At 44.0% G+C, this 22,587-nt stretch overlaps 1 protein-coding gene across 5 annotated transcripts in view; it reads left to right on the top strand.

The window, feature by feature from the left end:
* Nucleotides 1-2,339: 2,339 nt before the first annotated feature.
* The window catches only part of stxbp6 (syntaxin binding protein 6 (amisyn)), a 41,105-nt gene continuing 20,857 nt past the window's right edge, over nt 2,340-22,587 (top strand). The window contains exons 1-3 of one of the 5 annotated variants that reach the window (XM_019872593.1): nt 5,332-5,641; nt 7,861-7,923; nt 11,987-12,206. In XM_019872593.1, the coding sequence (XP_019728152.1) occupies nt 12,053-12,206 (154 nt within the window). In that variant the 5' untranslated portion in view covers nt 5,332-5,641; nt 7,861-7,923; nt 11,987-12,052. Of the gene's footprint in view, nt 2,569-5,330; nt 5,642-7,860; nt 7,924-11,977; nt 12,207-22,587 lie in introns of those variants that run through there. The other 4 variants (XM_019872590.1, XM_019872594.1, XM_019872592.1 and 1 more) reach the window with 4 other exon arrangements.

The following is a 22,587-nucleotide window of genomic DNA, read 5'->3' as shown; positions in this document are numbered from 1 at the left end:
TTCGTAAAACAAAGGGCAGAACAGACATCCGCTTCTTCTCAGCCCTCATTTTCAATCGTAAATTGTGGCATTACGAAGTCAAGGTACCACTGTATTTTCTCGCTGGCGAAGAAATATCTCAGCAGAACACGATGTTATTGAACCGTTCTGGCGAGTTTATTTTCAGTAATGCAAAATTCCAATGCGGCGGCATATGAAAACGATTACGAGAGGCCGGCTCGGCACCTACACATGATGAATGGCTGATATCTGCTTTAAATCTCCGTTCAAGTGGCTGTCTCGACCATTCCAGAGCCACAGTTCATGCAATTTACCGTCAGGGGGAACGGAGCGTATGAGAATAGAATTCGTGTTTTTTTCAGAAGAGCCTGAAACTGTCATATCGGTAATTGTGACGATCCGTTTTCAAATTAACTTGCCTTTTGAATGTTGTCCACACACATGCTGAGCATGTTAGTTTTGATAATGACATTCCAATGTTAGAAATGGTACAGATGACGCAATTCGGCATGTTCCGATCAAGGTTATGTGCTGCCGATACCGATCACCCATCGGTGTGATCAGTTGATACCAATTCCGATACGGATTAACTGCACATTTTTTTTCAAATTTAGAGCTGCTCACGAACGATTTTTTGAATAATTTATCACTGTCAATTATTTAATTGATGAATCACATAAAATAAAAAAATAAAAATCTTTCCAGATTTCCGTGCATTCATTACACAGCAACAGGATCTTTTTTCAAATTGACAGTGCAGAAAAGGCACAGACCTACGGTACAGTATGATTCAGTTTTATGCTATAAAAAGTTTGAGTACCATCGTGACAGGGACCTTCGCAACCTACAGAGTCCCGTTTTAAGTGTTATTAGTTCTCCGAGTGTATTAGGGAGTTCCATGTTTACCCTGCTCACCATGGGGACCCAGGCACCTCGCTCCCGCCTCGCCGATCCAGGCCGCACACAGCTCAGGCCCATCTCCGTGTGGCTGAGACGATGTTTATGTATTCCAGGATTTAGGGAGGAGGAGGGACGTGGAGGGAAGTCGGAGATGCAAGCCAAGTGAAATGGCGTGCCGGGTAGGTCTCCGATAGCAACCCTTTACCCGCCTCCTTTGGGAGTGCTTTTCTTGACGGAACACCACCTTATAGGGGAAGGAGAAGTGGGGCAATTAACCTCTCGACCTCTCTGGTTCTTTGATGGCTTCCTTTACATGAATCACTCGTGTTAGGCGAACAAACTTTGAGGGTGTTTTTTTTTTAATCTGTTTGTTTTGTAAACACATGACAAAGTTTACTGAGAGATATTCTGTACATCTTGTCAGAGTATGGAAACGAAAAATGGTTATCTCCCCTAGGGGGCGTCTGAAACACATTTTAAGATCTTTTGGCAGTTTCTAACATTGCTTAAACTAACCGTAAGCGCTTTTGCACTTTTTCCTGCACATCACCGTTCTTTTAATACGGACCTATTACATTTGTGCCCGTTAGTTTACATCCACTTGGAGAATTTAAAAACGTCGGTGGTGTTGAATGAAATGCAGTTGAAAATGTGGGTGCACCTCCTTTTTTCTGTCAGTGTACCAAAGAGAAAAAGTTGGGGTTGAATGAAATGCAGTTGAAAATGTGGGTGCACCTACTTTTCTTCTGTCAGTGCACCAAAGAGAAAAAGTTGGCAGCACCAAGGCACCCAGTACAAATAGTTAGTCTCGATACCACAAACGTGACCCCTCGCCATGTTTGTGGTATACCCCACTAGGAAACAGTGACTCATAACTCGGAACAGGCTTACTCATGTCGGAGAGGTTTCACTTCTGCCTTTTCCACAGAGTTTCCACAACCGTCTTGTTGTTGTCCTTCCCTACGGACCTCCCTCGCAACACACCCCCTTCTCGCCCCTCCCCAAATCTCTCATCCGCATTTACCGAGCATGTTGAAATCAAAGTGGATGGTCTCAAAGTAAGCATAAAAACCTCAGAGGCAAACATTTTTTGTCCCCCCGGACTCCCCAAATGAACTGTTTCCACATGCTGCCGCAGATGGTGGAGCAGCTTGCTGTAGTCGTGTGTTCAAAGAGCCAGACAAACTGTAACTTGAGAGGCTTAAACAAGGAACATTCAGACTTGATTATTAGGGATTGCCAGCTGCCAAGTACACGGTTTCATTCACGCCGCATGATTGCTGAATAATTCGTACCATTTTGCCAACAGTGAGAGACAAACTCGACGATTGTTCACAGTTGTAATGAACTCTGGTGGGATTTTTTTTTATGTATTTTTTTTTTTGGTCAGTGCAGATTAACCCTTTCATGCACCCTGAAACCTGATAACATGGTAAGATGTCCACTGTAGTAACCGTTGTCCCGGAACGGGTTGAGCGCGAATGCAATCATCTGAACCCTGGTGTCGTACCAAGACTTCTTCAAAAGGTGTACCAACCGGCAGCGCTCTGGTGGAAGTTTGAAATATCGATTCTCATTTTTCGTCTCCACGGCGAAAGTGCCAGCATGTCTGGCATACATTTGTAACAAGACATCTGGGAGAAGAAGTTCTACATGTACATTTCACCGGTAAGAATGAAATTTTATATTTTCTCTACTCATTGTTACTCAAATATGTGTTGCCACTCGCCATTTTGACAGTCTCATTTTTGGGTGGAAAATCTTGTCACGTCGCTATGTTACACATTGTTCAAACCAATGAAGAGCACAAATGTCTCCGGAGAATCCATTCACCATTATTGTACGTAATGTCTTCTTATTCGACTATGTGCTTGTGGTGACACTTTCAACCAAAACAACACAAATACCAGTGGAGCCAATACAGATCCCAGTGGAACCCCTACAGTGTATTTTATGCTAAACTTTGAGGGGAAAAAATGTCTTGTTTGTAACATGGAAGTTCTCTGCTAGCTTCTTCGCAAGTTAGGGTTAGGGTTAGAGTTTTGTTTTGAAGAGTATACAGTGTATTTTATGCTAAACTTTGAGGGGAAAAAAATGTCTTGTTCGTAACATGGAAGTTCTTTGCTAGCTTCTTCACCAAGTTTTGTCATTATACTCTTCAACATTGCATGAACATTGAACTAACATGGGCAAGGTAGAGGTCTCCACAAAAAAAATGACCGGCGGCCAAAACAATCAGGAAAGGATTCCGTAACTGAGCACGGGATTGCCTCGGGTGACTCACAATTGGCCAAGCAAAGCACGAGACAGACACAAACATACAGTACACACACACTTGTAGACGCTCTCACAGCTGCACGGCCTTGCCGTGTTAGCATAAGGTTGTGCTTGAATGGCTGCAGAAACAAAAGCAGCTGCCAGCTAAGGACCGTCATAAACACAGACACCTCCCTGGAACGTGTTCATGGAGCAGTCAGGAATTTGCCGAAGCCGAACGAAACCTTCTGTGGCGGACGGGCTGGTTACTGTTCACCGGACGATTGGGGAGGGCAAGGGCAAGCTACTGTGTCGGAGTTATTGGATGTTTGAGCCAGTGAGTGGATAATTCAAATCGTAAAATATTATGCTTGGCACTATTATAGGTCCGTCACGGCGGAACGGAATGGTTTTATGGCCAATGAACATGGTCGCACAGCCCTGTGTCATGTGCAATTCATGCAACATGTGCAGCCAAACCCCATACAGATAAATAACACGCAAATACACCCTACTGCATCCTGTGGCAGGGACCACAAGGTAGCAGAAAGTGTACAACGAGGCAGGCTGCGGTTATCCTTCTTAATGTAGCTAGCTCGGTGGCAGCTGAAACGATCCAACGGGGGGTCTGCAAGGTGTGTCCAATTATTTTCTGGCCTGGTTTTATGAGCCTCCGGAGCACTGTACATGCTCATAATTGCTACCGTGATGTGTTTGAGAAACCTTTTTCGGTAGGGTAGTGGTGGCAAAAGTACCCTCAGGCTTTCATTTTGATGACAACCTTGAGGAGTGTTCTTTGTGCTTTACGCTTTTCGAAAGAGTTCCATTACTTTGCTATCAATCAGTGGGTGTTCATTGTGCTCTTTGAAACGACATATTTAAAGAAGTATAAAAAAAAGGTCTAAAATGCATACGGTTCTTGTTCTCTGCAACATTCTTTTGTGTACTAATGACTTTGATAGCATATATGTCCATTCCAAAGTAATAATTTATCTTACCTACAAGACACCACCTCTCCACCAAACCATTTTATGGCTAAACCGAATCTTGTGAACTGCACTTATTAAGCACTTGACACTATTTAAATAAATATACAAACTACAGAGATACAGTGGTACCTCTACTTACGAACAGTAAGTAGTACGAAAGTTACGGAACTTCTCAACAGGAAAATATTGCCTCTTGTTACGAAAGAAATTTCAGGACACGAAAGGTAAAAATACAGTATGGCCTGCTAGTCACAGCTCCGAGTTTCCTGAACGCAACATACTTATAGCTGCTCTGCCATTGGCTATTACCGAGCATCATTCTGGCATCCCATTGGCTAAGAGTGACTTACTGTATGCGTCTATGTGTGTAGATAGATATCTGTCGATGCTGCGTCCTCGTCATTCGCTCAAGAGGTGTTCCGATAGGTTAATGTAAATGTGAATCACCCAGAAAAAGTGTTCACCAGTCAGGCGATCGCTCACTATGCTGATGTTTGCCTTGGACATTTTCGAAGGATTTTTAAAAGCCGACAAAGGCAAACGTCGTTGGATCAGTTCTTTACAAAATGCCAGGCAAAAACCACTTCTGAGAGCGAACATGGACTAAAGTAGGCAAAAAACGATGAGGACGCAGTTAAAATTTAAATGACCATTATTTTTACTCTCCACTCTATTCTTTGTTTTTTACCTTACACACAACTCTCATTTATTGCGCAATGATCTAATTGTATCTGTTACGTATTTTGATGCATTTTTATGCTTTAGGAAACATTTTTCTCAGATTTTTTTTGGGGGGGGGGCTTGGAACGAATTAGGGCATTTCCATGGAAAAGTGTCTCGATTACACAATTTTCTAGCAAAGAAAAAACCCAATTAACTTCGTAAGTAGAGGAACCACTGTATATAAAAAAGCCTACCGAGCAACCGAAATGAAGCAGCCCCCCCCCCTCCAAATTGCAGCTTTTCCGATTTGAAAACTGTATTCAATTACATCGCGATGTCGATTTGAATCCGATTCATTGTTCAGCCCCGCTACAAAATACAGATAACGGTTTCAAATGGAATGGATAAAGTCATCCCAAAAATAAATACACAAACAAAGCCTTTGTACTTCGCTACTTTCCACCAATGAGGTGCACAATAACTGCAACTCCCCCCAAAACATGGCCGCTGACGTCTAATGACAGCCTGCGCGTAAATGTGAGTGCGCGTGCGCGCGCGTGTGTGAACCTGCTGCTGGCTCTTCATCCAAGCAGGCTGACGCTCACTCACTCAGTCGCAAGTCAGGCCGACGAGAGGACTGACTGACTCTTCGGTCGCGCTTCTCGAGTCCGGGGGGGTGGCTGAAAAAAGTCGCCTTTCACTCAACCGACTGTGGAGGGTAGAAGACAAAAAGCGAGGAGGACATGTCGGACGCGACAAGTTAGCTTTTTGGGAGACGACAAGGACGGGATTTGCTGGGGCAGCGCGTGAAACGTTTAAAAGCACAAGAGCCGGTAAGTAAAAAATGTCAATGGACGTAATCGTGATGGGTGTGTGAAATATAGACGGAGGGGGGGGCGTTTTTACGAATGTTCGAAGTTGTTTCCATGGCTGAAGTAATTGTTTTTTTTTTTTCTTTTAACTATCGCAACACGTGTGTGTGCAGGTAGCCAATTAACCGCCGTTATTCTTCGCACGTAAACATACGAATTGAATCTTATTTTGTCAACGCTTATCTTCTCGCGTGCTTAGTTTGGAAGTTCTGCGCTTCAATTGGAAATGTACATGATGTGAAGGTTCTGAGTGGGAGGTACACTACTCCTCACTTCATCATCATCTCAAGGGATACAAAGTGAAGTTGTGGCTTGGTGCCTCACTCACCTTTGAGCTCCCGCGATAAAACTGACATTGCTGCCAAATGTGGCTCCATTCCCGATTCAATTTATCTTGACATAATTCGAATGATTAATCACGGTTTGACGCAACGCATTTTGATGCTGCGCTGACGGCGAAAATTGATTTGACTGAAGTAAGTAAGCCGCACGATTTCAAAGGGAGTTTCTCATGTTAAATTTACATTTTTGCTAAATTCCACGTCACATTCGTCTTATACAATGCAAATTTTATTCAAATCCAATAAGACTTTCCAAAGATTGATGTGATTTTTACATACATTTAAACTGATGCGAAATCGAGAGGGAATGCTGATTCAAGTTTGTTTGACACTGTCTTCGGCGCTTACAAATTGCTTCATCATTTCAAATTCTATGAGACACGACAATGATGTTTGTGGCAGTTAAATTTGATTTTTACACGTTGACTTCAAATTGGGGCGGCACAATGGGCGACTGGCTGGCATGTCCGCCTCCCACATTCCAAAAACATGCATGGCAGGCTGATTGAGCACTAAATTGTAGCTAGGTGTGATTGTGAGCACAAAATGGTCTTTGGCAATGTGTGCCCTGTGATTGCCTGGCGACCAGTTCAGGTTGTCCCCCGCCTCCTGCCCGGAGTCAGCTGAGAGAGGCTCCAGCACACCTATGACCCTCGTGAGGATAAAGCGGTTCCGATAATGGTTGGATGAATACACCCGACTGCATCCTGTCGCAGGTAGCAGAAAGAGTACAACGAGGGGGGCTGCGGTTATCCTCTTGTGGTTTAATGTGAAAATAACACGTGCAATGACATAATGTGTTAATAATTTCTCCAGAGTATAAGTCGCACCTCCGGCCAAACTATGAAAAAAAGAAACCGCCACGGCCACATAGAATCACGTGGCGGGCCGGATCTGGCCCACGGGCCTTGCGTTTGACACCTGTGTTGTCCAGGATCAATTAAAAAAAATGACACGAACCAATTAGATGTAGAAACGCTTCAATGTTTTTGATCGGCACACAAAGTCAGGATTTCTATTTCTTAATTTTTGACATAGCATGCCGCCATATAGCCCTTAATTTCTCTCCAAAAAATGTTTGAATGTTGACAAAATCGAAAGGACAGTATACGGGTGTACTATTTGGTCTGTGCGAAAGGGTAAACCTGTTTGGCTTTTTTTTTTTTTTCTTCTTTTGGCTCTTATTAGCCCGGAGGCTTCTTATCTGACCCGTGTTCCCAGCTGTGAGGCCCAACTAACCCACTTAGGAGAAAATATTGTCTCTTCCCTGGAAAGAGTTTCGGGGCAGGGCTTAATTTGCTCTGCTCCGCCATAAAAGATAAGCTTATATCTTGCTCTGTATTTCTTTGGCCAATTACTTCGAACATCACGTCTGCTGTTGGGTCGTGCGCTAAACGACCTGATTTATGCGGTTGACGATGTTGGATAAACCCGCGGTCACAAAGAACCATTTCTACTGGACTCTACCATTGTTCCAATGAATAAAAGACTTATTGTTGTCGTCGTGAAATATCTCTCGGTCACTGGTCACTCAGGACTTGCCGTATATATTGGCAAGAAAATATTTTTTGCTGCCTGACAACGAGGTTTATTGATTCATGGTTAGCGATCGCCTTGCTGGTTGTGGTTGCTTTCATTTGTGGCACGTGTGAGATCCCGAATCTTTTTCAGTGTCCCCCACACATATCTAAATTTGCACATGAGAAGTTACAACAGAGGCACATTTGTTTGCCTTACTGGACTGTTATTTTCAGAGTTGCCTGGGACGTCACGTGTACAGTCAACAGTGCGGTTCTGGCACAAGGTCGCTCATGAAAAGCCTCTTTATTCACTTTTCAGGAGCTCAAGATGCCCTGTAAAAACTAAGCTCAAACTCAACAAAGGAAGAGAGGAAGTCATAAGGTATGAAATCACCTTCATAAAAGTGATAAATCTGTCTTTTTTTTTACTTGTTTGGACAAAATCTAATACAGTATTTAAGATGGCTGGAAAACAACTCAAATGTTATTTTCCAGGAGATTGAATTCTTTCTGGCCTGGAAACGCAATCCTACTTTTGCGCTTGTTTTTCACCCTCACTTTGAGGCAATAAAATATAAATGTGTTGCTTTCGATGCCAGGAGGGGGAAAAAATGTTTTTTTTTGTACGAGACCGCCTCAAAGCAAGAGAGATTTGTGAACGAGTCCCCAAGTGTAGCTTTGGAATGATGCATTGTAAGACTGCTCCAAAAAAAAAACCAAAAAGAAAGAAAGTGTCGTCAGGCGTTCATACCGCCCCTTGAGTCAGAGAGAGAGAGAGTTGTTCCTCGGAATGACATGACTTAAGAAGGCAGTTACTGTATTTTCCTTGTGAAAACGAGACATACCGGAGCTGTGAACCGTAATCATGTTGCAAAACAGGAAACTGGCTGGCCACCACAGAAACGTAAATCTTCCCCCCGCATTTCTGTCCCCGCAATGTGTGCACGTGGCTGCGCCGCATCTACAGCTGCCCAATGCAGCGACACCCCCCTCAAAGGATGCTTGGGTCTATAAAATCCAAGCCTGGGAGTCATTAGGAACGTCATCTTTTTACAAGTGTAGCCTGAAAACAAATTTCCGTGTCCACGATCGTCTGTTTGGAACGCGATTGCCGCGGGGCGTCCGACAGCCGGGTCAGCTCAACGGTCAAACGGGGACGCCGTCGGCTGCTCTCTGCTGGCGTCTGGTTGAAGGTGGCCCGCCTGGCCCACGTTCCTTCGCTGCTGTCTTTGCTCAAAGCCAGGACTAACTTGGTCGCTGTCTTACCGCGTAAAGGAGACGGAGGCATTTTTTATTTTATTTTTCAATCCACTGCGGATGTAACCGATATTGGCATTTTAATTGCTGGAAAAGTTTCAGTCTCCTATATTTTAATTGTGAACTGTTATCCAGTGGCACCTTGACGTTCGGCTAATTTATCTCGTACTCAAGCCTGTAACTTCGTTTTCCTCACTGGGATTGTATAATGCGCTGTAGCATTCATGTGGGGGCGTGGCCTAGTAACAAACATTCCCTGGAATGTTCCATGCGTCTGAGCTTTCATACAAACTCCCTGAGCCTCGGACCACCTTCCTTGGTCCACGTTGAGCAAGATCAAAACATGCACGGGACGGCCAAACCAGTATCACACCTGTCCAAAACTTAAGATCATAGCAAGTTACATAATGTATGTTCCCCCAAAAAACCATTTAAACCGGCTTTATATCAAAATAGAACACATTCTATGACCAAGCTGTGGTAGGAACTCACTTGACAAATATATCAAATCTATTTCACCCATTGAGATTAATTGAAATTGCATTAATCCGTTCCAACCCCCCAAAAACCATCAGTTCTTTCGTAATGGATTAAAGAAAAATAGTCCTGCATTGTATGAAATTAAAATACAATATAGGGGAGAATTAAAACACACACACACACACACACACACACACACACACACACAAATTTTTATATATTTTTTTAAGCGTCTTACGCAAATATGCAAACTCTCGTTGAATTGAACATAGTAAATCGGGAATAAAGGAACGTTGAACACATTAAATAGAGTTTTGTGCCATGAATAAAATCGCCCCTTTCTTTATTTTATTTTAGCACATAATTAAATGGCAGTGGGAATGGTGTACTGCTACCTCACCTCCACCAACTGCTTCTTTATTGCTTTCTTCCGGAAGCTTAAGATTGTGAAGCGGCAAGATGCATCCACGTCTTTTGGGGCCAGCTGTTGCTTTTTTTTTTTCCACCCGCGATAAAGAACGTCGACGTTGTAACCAAGCCAAGAACCGAGCACGAGAAGTGCCTTTTGGCCCGGCTCCGTACACTCGGGAGTTAATGCCGCGCTTTTTCTTACTGGGTGATAATCGGCCGTGAAATTTATGTACGTCGTTTGGCCTCCACGGCGGCAACGAGGCCCGCTCCGTCCGCCGAACATTACGTCAGACGGCTCCGAGTCAAGGCATACGCTTGGCATCGTACTTGGTTTCATCTTACTGCCTGTAGGCTGCTATCTGTCTTCTTTTTCTTTTTTTTTTTTGCTGTTCTTCATTTTCTAATGCTTCAATGGGCCACCTGAGGGGGTGGGAGACGCTCGCCTTTGCCTGGTGACAGCTTGCGGGTAGACGCAGAGCAACCTTCAGGTTCAACTGGAGGATGGATGAGAAGGAGGCTTTCCACTGAGAGTATCTTCCACGTTGGATTGCAATTTTTTTTTTTTTTTTTTTTTGGAACAAATTTATTGAATAGGAGATTCTTTTTTATTTGTTTGTTTGACAGTTAGCGGGATAAAACAAAAAACACTTTTCTGCAACACACTTTGTTGTTTTTACAAAAGAGGTCGGCTAGAGGAACGGAGACGCTTGTTCGCGTTCCATTTTGAGGCCGGACACGTACAGTTGTTGCTGTTAGATCTCTATCACTTAGCTTTCCACGCTATGCTAAAAAGCTCCTGTTATTGCTTTTGCATTATTCATTTCCAAGCCCCAGCAAAATGTTTCATTTTGAGTTTTTCCTCCCAGAAATGTTTTTTAGTCCGGCGCCAGAGCTTTTTATGTTCCACTCTGTTCCCTGGAGGTTGACGTCATCCCGACACAACAATGACCTCCGGCCAACAATGGTGCCCTTCCAGCCCCGACGAGACTAGTTTGTTTGTGTATTATTTACCGCTCCCCTCTAGCCTGCTTCTTGCTTCTTTGCTTCGCTTGGCCCGCCACATTATTACTTTTTGGAAATCTTGCAGAGATGTAACAAAGCAACTTTGTAATTTTTGAGTCTGTTGTTTATGAGCCAACTAAAAAACAATCTGGAGCTTTTTTTGGGACCGGCTTGGACTCACCGCACAGTAGTTCATCCACTGGGCTACAAATGACAAATTGATTCCTCGTCTGTAAGAGCGGCTGGTGTGGTTTGGAGTTTTTGCGAGTGTCTCAAGTGTGTGGCCGATCACATCCACAGATGTCATGAAAGCATACGGATCTAATCAACCCACTTCTTTGCAGCGGCACGGACTTCAGGCTAGTGAAGTTGAGGACTAGATAGACAATCGTCTGACGTGTTGCTTCCTGTTTGCAACAGACGATCCCCGTTCAACACCAAACAAATGTCACTTGTCGATTTGGGTGTATTGATAAAGAGTTTTTCTTCCCCACGATGTCTGTTAGCCACGTACTGAGCTGCACTGTGTTTGTTTCTGGATTAGACATGTGGCTAGAGTATGAGGCAGTTCCACTTTCGGGCCCTTAATAAATACGTTCCCCGCAGGAACGTGGCATGCCTCTCTACTGAACTGAACTGAACGTTCTGTGCCGAAAAGTGAACTGTGTTCCTTTATTCTCTATTGACTATGTTAATAGTTGCATATTTTTTAGTTGCAAGACACTTAAAAAAAATGAAAAAAAAAAAAAAAAAATATTTTTTTTAAATTCTCTCTTGTATCTTTAATTTTATACAATGCATGGCTATTTTTCTTAATTAAAAATCCATTATGAAAGAAGTGATGGTTTTTGGGGGTGGCTGGAACGGATTAATGGAATTTCAATTCATCTTAATGGGGAATATAGATTTGATTATATGTGTCAAGTGAGTTTCTACCACCGCTTGGTCATAGAAAAAATTATATATTGTAAGTAATTGAAAAGGAAATCTCTGTTCAATGTCAAACCCATGTGCAAGTGAACCAAAATGTTGCTCAGCGTGTTTGTTGTGCTCTACAATTTCATGGCACAGCGGAAATATGGATTGATACGTCAATGTCGTATGGTGAGAGAGAACAGTACGATACATCGCAATAACCTTTTTGTACTAAGAAATATGCATTGGATCGATCACACACCATGTCATCCTACGGCGATTTTTAATTTCAGACTACCTGTCGAGACGATACCGCAAGTCATTTTGATAAATTCAGGTCTCAATTTTCATCTTGCTTTCGCTCCCCTCCACCGACACAGCTTGAGAGCGCACCTTGCCGTCGCCCCCGCGGAAGCCCTTTGCCAGCCGACCCGCCGGCTTCCGAGATGAGTGCCAAAGCCACCATCAACAAGGAGGTCTTCGTACCCCACGACGAGAAGATGTTGGCAGCCGTGCAAGTGAAGCGAAAGACCAAGAAAAAGATTCCGTTCCTGGCGACTGGCGGTCAGGGAGACTACATGACCTTCATCTGCCTCTCAGGTCAGACCTTTTTAAATGTCTGCCTTAATTCCCTCGCCGATGTCCGCAATCATGAGCTTGTTTTCCTCTGCCGATAAAATGACACGCTAAATCAATTAAATGCTGAGCTGTAGGTCAATACGGATCCGATTAACGCTGAAATTGAATCATTGTTTCGCGACAAATTGGTTTAATTTTTGTTTCACTGCCTGTAAATTGAATCAGTCATGCATAGCATTCATCGTTTGAACAGCAAGGGTCTGGTAATTTGTTTTTCGCAGGATCATTGAACTTTGAAGTCTTGACGGCTGTGGTCGTGCTTGTGGGTTTGGTTATGTGAAGATGAACTCCGGAGCGACAGCTCTGCTAGTGCGATCCATTTGGCCGTGTGTAAAAATCAATACGTGAACCGTGGCTTGCCCCCAAAAAGCGGACCGAGGGATGGTTGAAATGACTTAATTTCGAGTTACCTGGAAATAGATTGTGTTTTTTTCTTGCACCAGGAAACAACCACCAGAAAGCAAAAGCAGCATTCACACTGGTTGTTCAAAGCATACTTCTGTTTTATATACAGTGGTACCTCGACTTACGAAATTAATCGGTTCTGGAAGAAATTTCTGAACTCCAAAATTCCAAAAGTAGAGACACGTTTTCCATGTAAATACCCTAATTCGTTCCAAACCCCGACAAAATTCAAACATAATTGTTTCCTTTCTTATCTTGTAATTTCTTTTGTAACAAGAGGCAATATTTCCCTGCTGAGATGTTTCGTAACTTGAAAATTTCGTGTGAAGAGACGTTCGTAAGTAGAGGTACCACTGATTTTGTTTGTCATGTTGTATGTATCTTCACTAAACTCAACTCAGCGGCAGCGTTTTGGACCAACTGGAGATTCTAGAGGGAGAACTGGGTGACTCCAAAATAAAGTGCACAAACATAGACAAGGCTCTTCCTGACTACCATTGTATTCTCGTATCCCAGGAAGACGGTCCCATCTGACTTCATCATTAGCAGATTGAATCAAACGGGAAGAAATCAAAAGCACACTCAATCAAGTCGCCTGTGAGTTGAAAGCAAGTCAGCTAGTGTGTGTTGGGAACCGCAGTTTTAGAGTATGACTGCTGCTTGGAACAAAGACGTGAACCAGTCATGAAATGACAAGATGTGTGATTTTCTTTGCTCGAGTGTAAACAACCGGGCTGCGTTCACACATTTCAATCTGTTTGGATTAACACCGGTGTGATTCCTCTTGGCCAAGTGTGAACACAAAATGGAGGGTTAATATCGACACTATCCATTCAGTTTTATTATCCCCACCATGTTCCTTCACTCTATGTAGCCTCGGCTACAACTCCTAGACGCTCAAAGTGGCCCGGTGACATCGCCCGTGAACATGCGTACGTGTGGCCGCCGACATCGTGGCATTTGTTAAGGTCAACGTGTCCATTCGCCGTACGGCCACACAAAGAGTGACTATTCAGTCATAGTCATGGCCCCGTGGATGCTGAGTGAACACTCGGTCGATGCATGCCTTGTGCATTGCGCTGTACGTGCGAGTAGGAGGGGGGAGGGGACTCTGAGACTTCCGCCTACTGTAAAATTGAGGCCCTCGGGTCAGACAGTGGCCGAGTTATATAACGTGTGCTATGTCACAGCTGAAGGAGAACCGCAAACTTAAGTGAGGAGCCGGACTGTGGGGACTTCCTGGTTCCCGCTCTGCTTTTCCCACCGTCTCCGATCAGTTCCGATGATGATCACTTCGGGTCATTTCGGGCCAATTTAACATACTGGATGTCAAATAAAGGGTTAGCGGATTGCCCTCTAAAAATAACGATGTGCCCTTCCTTTGGCAGCAAATGATTTGAACACCAGCTCAGTGATATGTGGCTTTCTGTTCGTTAAATCCACCTTGAATCCTGAAAAAAAAAGGCTGAATTAGCCCTCAAAAGTCCTTAAAAGGTCCATTAATAAAAAGCAAGTGGAAGAGTGGGAACCCTGTTATTGTTGTTTGCCCTCAAAGTGACCTTGTATTCCAGAATCAGAGCACCGCTATTGCTCTGCTCAGTTTCATTCAATCCATTTTTCTTTCTTTTAGCGTCATCTTTTCCAAATAAGGTGTACAAGCGAACCGAGAGCCTCGCGGGCCCGTGCAGCAGCGATTACGGCCAAGTCGGCTCGCACGGAATTATTTGAACGCCCTAACATCATCATAGGAGTGTTTGCTGGAAACGAGCCAGCAGCTCAACATGCTCCAAGTCAGTTAGCGAGCATTGTCTTTGATCACGGGGCTCCATGCGGTGCCTGACGGCCGGACCTCTGAGCTGAAAGGCTGCGCCGCCCACAGAATGTTTGGCAAGAGATAGACGAGAGGCCCGTTGAAAAAAAGATAAGACCCAGTAACCGTTTCGCGGGCGTGGACCAGACGTTGATTCTCACAGCATCTCTCGCCGCTTGACGGTTTTCAGAAGTGCTGCTATCGGATTCGCACCGTACGAGTTCATCGCCTACGACACAAAAATCAAAGCTAACGATCGAAGCGGTCACACTGAGATCAATGACTCGACGCCTTACGTTCGAGTTGTTGCCGTTTCATTTGAGGCCTGCGGGTGACACAGCTTTGAAACACAGTTTCAGGTTTTCATACAAATCTAGAACATTTTTTCCCCCCCTGTATGGAACTCTCCGTATTTTACCGACATGCAAAGTTACCAAATTATGGTAGGCAAGGGACAGGACCCGGAACTGCCTCACTTTGCGCTCTGTAAAGAAACGCAGTGCATCTCAAGCTCTGGCATGCAGACGCCATGTTGCGTGATATTTTGTTTTTAGGCGATTTCCAGTGCTTTTGTTTAGTTCATAAGTCAGATATGATCATTTTATGTTTTGCACCATGACATCGGTGTTTTCAGCTCAACCGATACTGAAAGTTGTCTTGCAACACGACTCGGACAAGCTTCGTGGGTGTAACCTCAAACTGTCTTTCAAGTCGGGTCCACAGCGGAACTGACAAAAATGGACATTTAGATGACTGAAACTTGAGGGGGAGCACGCTCTTATATTTGGAGACGTACTCGTAGAGTGTGGCTGAAGCTGTTTTAATTCCCCTTTTAAATCGGGTCGGCTTGTGAAGTCAGAACGGTCAAAACACCTCAAGTGAAATTGTTCGTGTGCTTTACAGATGAACCGGAAAATGTCTCCGTTTCCAGTCGGCTACAATAGGAAGTCAGCGCTAACAGTTAAATGAATCACAGTATACAGACCGATCTTCAGGTTGTTCCTATTACAAATCCTCTACGTGTCTGTAGTGCACACTTCAACCATCTGATTAATCAGGGACTACGCCACACTCCTCATTCCCGCCCGCCCGCATGCATATCCTCATTCCTTTTTTTTTTTAAATCCAATTTCTTCTCTATCTATATCCTTGTTGATTTTGTTTTCGAGTGCCCATGTTGTCTTCTGAGCAAGGCCATCCGTAATCTGTTCCAACACAAGCCTGGTGCGTTTCTGCTTGTGCGAGAATTTCAATGTGGGCTGCATGTAGGCGTATTCTTGGGAGAGAGTACTCCGGCTCTTGTGGTTATGCGGGCATATTGTGAAGGTCGTTTGTTTGCATGTGCAATTTTAAGTGTAGGCCGTCTCATTCGCGTCCACGTGCCCCCGGGAACCTCTTCGTTTGGTAACACTCACCCGCACTTTGGTTGGATTCAGGGACCAGGTTTTTATTGCTCTTTTCCGACTGTATTTGATGTATTTTCATGAGCGCCCATATCCTCATTCCATTGACATAACCCGCGTTGCCATAACCCGCGTTGGGTAAACAAATCGAGGAGGCCCTCTGTTTATGATTGATTTCGGTGCAGGTGCCATACCAGCCGCTCCATAGACCTGCCCACCTTACTGCAGAAGTTAAAACCTCTCCGCTCTCAACGATCTCCTTCAGGGAGTTAAGCTTGGTGCCAATGTTTTTGCTTCTGGCCACCTGGTAAATAAAATCTGCAGTGACTCCTCAGGCTTGTACGTTTCAAACCCTCCCTTTCTGTTTTCATCATCAGCTCGCTGCCCCCAAGCTATTGATTACCTTGTGAGATGGATGGGCTGAGAGACTTGTGTAACTCGCTGCTCAATGCAGCTCCATAGGCCACATAGATGTATTACATAATTGTTTGCTTCCAAAAAAAAAAAAAAAAAATCCTTGGTCTGACTTTCTGTATTCTATGTATTAATTATGCACGCAGTTGTAGATGTGCTTGTCAAGGTTATCCCAACCTTCCAACTCTGGGAGAGCAGGTCAATGCATATTTTTCAAGAATGAAGCCGTTTTTGATTTATTTGCATTTGGAATAGGTATGGACTGTTATCAAATTTCCAAGGTTTGGGTCTTTGCACAAATATATTGTCTCCTGTGGACAAGTGATGTAGCCAAAGGTCTTGGGGAGTTTGGGCCACTGGTGTTTAATGAGGCTACGCCAGAAGTGGGTGTGTGGGCGGCCTTACGTTCTGAAGAATGTTGCCTTCTGTAGGCTTTTTGCAGGGCCCTGTGTATCGCCGGCAATTGATACCAGCCTCCCAAGTATGCACAGACAAACAGCCCACTCACATGGGTCTAATGGCACAATCTCCGTCCGTTCCATGCATGGACGTTTTGCGATCGCATACCTCAGTCTCTCCCCATCACGGTGCACTCGGCTCGTACTAATTAGCCTCTTGCTACAGTTCAGACACTTTCCAAAACATGGGCAAACTTCCCTCTTTCTTCCCCACCCATCGTGAACAAAACGCCTCCTCCTCTCTGTCCACCGCGCTCATATCTCCGCGGGTCTTTCGGGGCTTGGGAAAGGCCTTCTTGATTGAGTGACGAGAGCTCAAGTGGGGAGAGGAGGTAAGAAGAAAGATAACCTGAGGGAGGGCTGTAAAGAGTTAAGTGATGGATTTTAGACAACTGTGACAGATTAAAGATCAGGTGCAATGCAGGGAGACTTAAATATACGGTGTATATACAATATGTGCGTCGGGGTGGGTGGAAATGTTGCACCGCGGTTTTCAAATCTCGTCGTGAATATACAGTAGGTTTGCGCGTTTGCAATCCATCTGCACTCTGACAGCTCCGCGTTTCTGTTTTATACCAAAGCCGGCGCTATCCATATTAATCAGCCGCTCCCAAGTCGAACTTTGATTCACGGAGGACCGTGTCGCTTTCTCCATAATCTCACAATGCAACTCATCAATTTAAGTTTTTTTTTTTTTTTTTTTTTTTTTTCCGTGCCACTTTTCTGTGTCAGCTGTAAGAGTTAAGAACTTGGGTAGAAGAAACAGTTTTTCAACTGAATATCTTTGTTTCAAGGGTGTGAACCTGTTAAGTGTGAAAAATAATTAATTTGAAAATCATTTGGCACAGGCGGCCCGGTGGTCGAGAGGGTGGAGTTTGCATGTTCTCCTCGTGCCTGTGTGGGTTTTCTCCGGGTACTCTGGTTTCCTCCCACATTCCAAAAATATGCATGGCAGGCTCATTGAACACTCCAAATTATCACTAGGTGTTAGTGTGAGCGCGGATGGTTGTTCGTCGATGCGTGCCTAGCGATTGGCTGGCAACCGGTTCAGGGTGTCCCCCGCCTACTGCCCGAAGACAGCTGGGAGAGGCTTCAGCACGCCCCGCGACCCTTGTGAGGAGAAAGCGGATCAGAAAATGGATGGATGGATGGATGGATAATTTGGCACTTGAGTGCTCAGAGTTTGGTGTCCATGTAACAAAACCATACCAACACACAACAACCGAGTATTCCACGACATTCAATCATCTCCCGCGAACAAAGGGCTGAGTGAACTACCGATACATTTATTCAGAGCACACTGCAGGGAGGTCTGATTGAAAGTGCATTTCACTTTTGACTGGTTTTGTATAAATTCAGTTTTGGGTCCAGATGTCGCACTCCTGGACCATGTTGTCTGAGAACCACCCTTGTAGTGAAGTGAAGTTTTTTTTAACAGAATAGGATAAACTTTATTGTTCAGTCGAGGGACGGAATTTGGCTTTGTTCCCACTCAGGCGAGTTAAAACGTCCACAGGATATCATGTCAGGCGAGCCGCAAAAATCTCACTCGGTTCGACTACTCCTCCTCCGAATTGTGCTTCCAGCGTGGACAGAGTCAGCGTCCGCTCCCAGCAGATGAATGCAAAAACAAACTTTTCACTCGGCACCACATCGATTACATTCTGATCGAAGGAGTGTTCAGCAGATGGTTTAATCCAAGAGACAGATAACCTCCCCAATAAAAGAAATTTGACTTTGTAGTGGACGTGCAAAAGAGCCTTCCCACCTGGTGCCGTCTCCAAGCTCATCGGGGGTCGGTTTTAACCACAGCACCAGGCGTGGTCCTCCCGTTCTCCGCGTTGACAGTGAACAGGTTGCATTTCTGGCCTCCTTGTCGGGATGAACTCTTGAACCGACGTGTTGTGTGACGTGTTGATGGCACCCGGCGGCAGGAAACAGAGGAGGCAATTATTTGCGATGACCGCACCGCCACATGGTTTTGATCATGTGTACTTTGACCGTATGTATTGGATCGGACCTGACAACCAAATTCCCCACGTACCTGGAAAAAGTCATCTTGGCCTTCGCAAGGCTTGCCCTCCAAATTCTTGCTCTCATCCACACAGTTTGAGGAGAAGCAAAGAATCTCAGAAGAGAACGTGGATAATCAGCGAGGCCAAGAGATGGATCTTCAAAGCAAAAGGACAGGCGTGATTCCACACAGAACTTTATCAGAAGAGCACAGTTCCAAAATAAAAATCCAGCTCTAGCTAGCTAGCTCGATTTTTAAAAATCTAGCTCAAGCTAGTTAGCTAGATTTTTATTTATATTGATTTTTATTCAGATAGATTTAGCTAGCTCGCTAAATATAGCTAGCTAGCCAGTGTTGTCTCGCACTGGCCTCTAGCTAGCTAGCTCTAGCTAGTTAGAGGCACTTAACAGAGTAGCTCTAGCTAGCTAGCTAGAGGCCAGTGCGAGAAGCTAGCTAGCTAGAGGCCAGCACGACACAACACTGGCTCAGTCTGAGACTATTTGTACTTTCGTGCAAAGCATAATGGGAAAAAAATAGGAAGTAGAAGTGCAAGAAACACACTAAAATATAACCACTAATTGTAATTTAGTCAGCTTGAACAGGTTGTAAGGCCTTTTGAGAGTGGCGAGTCCATGGTCGGTCAGAAGTAATGGCGGATCAGTTGAACAAAAGCAAAATGGACCGTTATTAATGGCCTTGTGCCTCATCGCCTTCTCAGTTGCTCAAGTCCATTAATTCCTGTTGCTCAATTGTTTCTGGATGCACTTAACAGACTTTGGACACTTTTCGAGGCCATTGCTGCCGTCCAAGTAGGATGTTTTTAAGCTGCTCCCCTTTCACAAGCTTTTTTGGCGCCCCTTTCAAAAGTGTTATCAAAGAACATATCCGACTTGACCGAAAATTCTTGTGTAGCTTAGGTTAATCCTCCTCTTTTTTTTTTTTTTTTTTGTAGGAGTGATTGCCCATTTGTTAGGCTTCAGGTTTTCGGCGAGCTCAAGACCAACTGTAATATTTAATTGAGTTAGCAGTTTGAGGTATTGTGGCTCTGAATTCTGTTGATCGTGAGTGTTTTGATCATGGAAACTGCAAACTGAACTTTCAGACGGCAACGTTTTGACTTCAAATGTACTAACGTCAATCTTAAAATACTGTCAATATGAGGCTGGTGGAAAGTGAATGGAGTGATGAGCCCAACGAAATGTAAACATTCTGTTGGCCTTGAAAATCATGAAACATTCCCATAAAGGTTCTCGTTACAATGGAAAGCCAACAGTCTACGGCTGCAGCCAAAAAGCCCCTTGATCATATTCCTTTTGAATAAAGCACATTAAGTTTATGGAAGGACATGACAGATATGACTTTGGCAGCATCCCCCATCGCGTTCATCTACAGGTGCAGCCCGTAAATCTGCTCCCTTCGACTCCCCGGACGCTTCTCTTTGTCATAAAAGATTTATCTGACATATTAGAGCACAATACCTGCTCCGCCACTGGGACTGGGCCGAGGGCGCGTTGGGGAGGAATAGGAGTGGATAATATCACAGGAAGCAGACATCTCATGAGTCCTAACCTCTTAAAGTCCTTACTGGAGAGTACGATAATAGTCCATTGTGCTTCAAATGGAACAAACAAGATGAGCATTTTTTTTAAATTTCTTTAAAAGGACGGTGGAATGACAAAAAACAAAACAAAACAAAAACATCTGACTACCTGGCAGAAACCGACTGAGATGCCCTTTAATGGGCAAGTTCAGATAAGACATGGTTTAAACAAAACAAAACAAAACAAAAAAAAAATATATATATATATATATATATATATATATATATATATTAATGTGCATCTTTAATTCTCCCGTAAAGTTTAACGGGGGTTTCATTGAACAGCTTCCAGAACACTCTTGCAGGGCAGAATCACATGCACATCGCATGCTTGCCGTACAAGCAGCATGATGCATTCCCAGAAACTTGCAAATGGACCATTGATCGTTTTTCTTCGATTATAAAGCTTTTATGATCATGACGAGCTGAAATCAAAGTCACTGTTTCGATTAATTGACCAACCCTATGAATGGCACTTGAGTATTTGAATGGTGGGAAAATGTTTGTGCGCCTATTGTTGAGACTCGACGATGAGATGCCGAGCTTCTATAATGCAAACGGACAGCCTGAATCCACTGCGCTTGAGTAATTGGACCCTGCGGCCAGACACGCATACATACGTACCCTCGCGCCTCATCACTCTTGCTTTGCATTTATCAGATAAAACCAGCCTGTTGTGAGATTAGCGTCAATGGGCTCTCTGGACTACGCTTGCTTTTCTTGGTCGGCGACAAATCGAGCAACAGCGGTTCAGGCAGAGGCCGATTCCCATCGGGTTATCGGAAATAGACATCGCCTTGGATAAGCAGGTCAAACTTGGGAGTGCTTTGCCCTCTGAGCAGGGAAAACGGCATCGGGCTAAAAAGTATATTGTCTCTTTCCGATATAAACCATGGACAGGCCCGGCACACAAGGGCGTTAGAATACGTTTTTCCTGTAATTTTGACTTGACTACTGTGTTAGATAGAGTTGACACTGACGTGTTCTGACCCGTTCCGCTGTCGAAAAAGAACTTCACATAAACCTGCTGAAAGGGCACATTTACTTTTTTTTCTTGCGCAATAAAAGAAAAAATGGGTTTCCAGTGACATTTTACAATGCCGACCACAAATCGCTGTGGTACAGCTTTCCATCCATCATTTTTACATGTTCAGTATACTGTTCGTTTTATGTTTCAGCATATCTCTTGTCTCTTCGTGTCAAGGGCGGTTACCGACTTGTGTGCAAAGCTCTTGATGCACGAAAGCCTTTCATACGTTTTTATCCAAATTGTTCCCTCATTCATCTAAAGTAAAAGCCATCAGCTTTTGCCTTGTGAGTCCAAGTTAGCTGTTAAAAATTGTCAGAAAAATACAGTGACAAGGTTATCAGTCGCCTAAAGCACGCTCAACATCATCGACCTGCGCGCTCTGTATCAACAATGCCTTGATGAAATTATTCCTGCGCAATCATTTTGATGAGCCATCGTTGATTGTTGCTTCTGATTATGTCTTTGCCAATACGTATTACAGTTGCATCATTTTACATCAAAAGTGTGTAGGAGTGTGTTATTTTTTTTTAAATTATAAAAAAAAAAAAAAAATGGATTTCTTCATCAAACATTGGCAAGCCTCTTTGGGTTTCTTTGTTTCATTTTTTTTTTTTTTTTTTAACTCTGATCTGCTCTTTGTCCAATTATACCTGCACTGTAACCATCAGTTGGACAATGACACATTCACATCAACTTGTCTGTCGGTTCCCATCATACAAGCTCATCGATCGAAATCAGGAGCTCCTAAACAAAAACCGAGCACTTAGGCCTTCTGTTTTGTTCCCGCTGCTACCTACATCCTGGGACCGGCAGGCTCAGGCATGTAGATGAATGACAGTGTTTGGAGAAGCAAAGCAAAGTGGCGGCTAATGGCCTCTTTGTTAACCTGGCTTGGCCTCAGCCGCATGATCGATTTGGTGTAGCTTATACACAGCAAAACTGGGGCCCATTAGCTGTTGAGCAATATGTTGATCTTTTTTTTTTTTTTTAATCCATATTGTTTTTTGGGGTTTTTTTTTTTGGTCATGAAAGTCAGTTTGTGAGTCAGTTACAATCAGAAACTACCATCATGATTTCATGAATGAAAACCAAAATGTCTCTTTCTTATCTCCATTCTTCCCATGCTTTCATCCCAGCGTAGCATATTAAGCATGTGAGTGGCACGCATATTAATTGTGGTAATGAAGGTCATCCGGAAGAGCAGCTGG

Source organism: Hippocampus comes, unplaced genomic scaffold, assembly GCF_001891065.2.
Source record: "Hippocampus comes isolate QL1 unplaced genomic scaffold, H_comes_QL1_v1.1 scaffold92, whole genome shotgun sequence".
Lineage (NCBI taxonomy): Eukaryota > Metazoa > Chordata > Actinopteri > Syngnathiformes > Syngnathidae > Hippocampus > Hippocampus comes.
The sequence above is the reverse complement of the archived record's forward strand: the minus strand, read 5'-3'. Positions and strand labels throughout refer to the sequence as shown.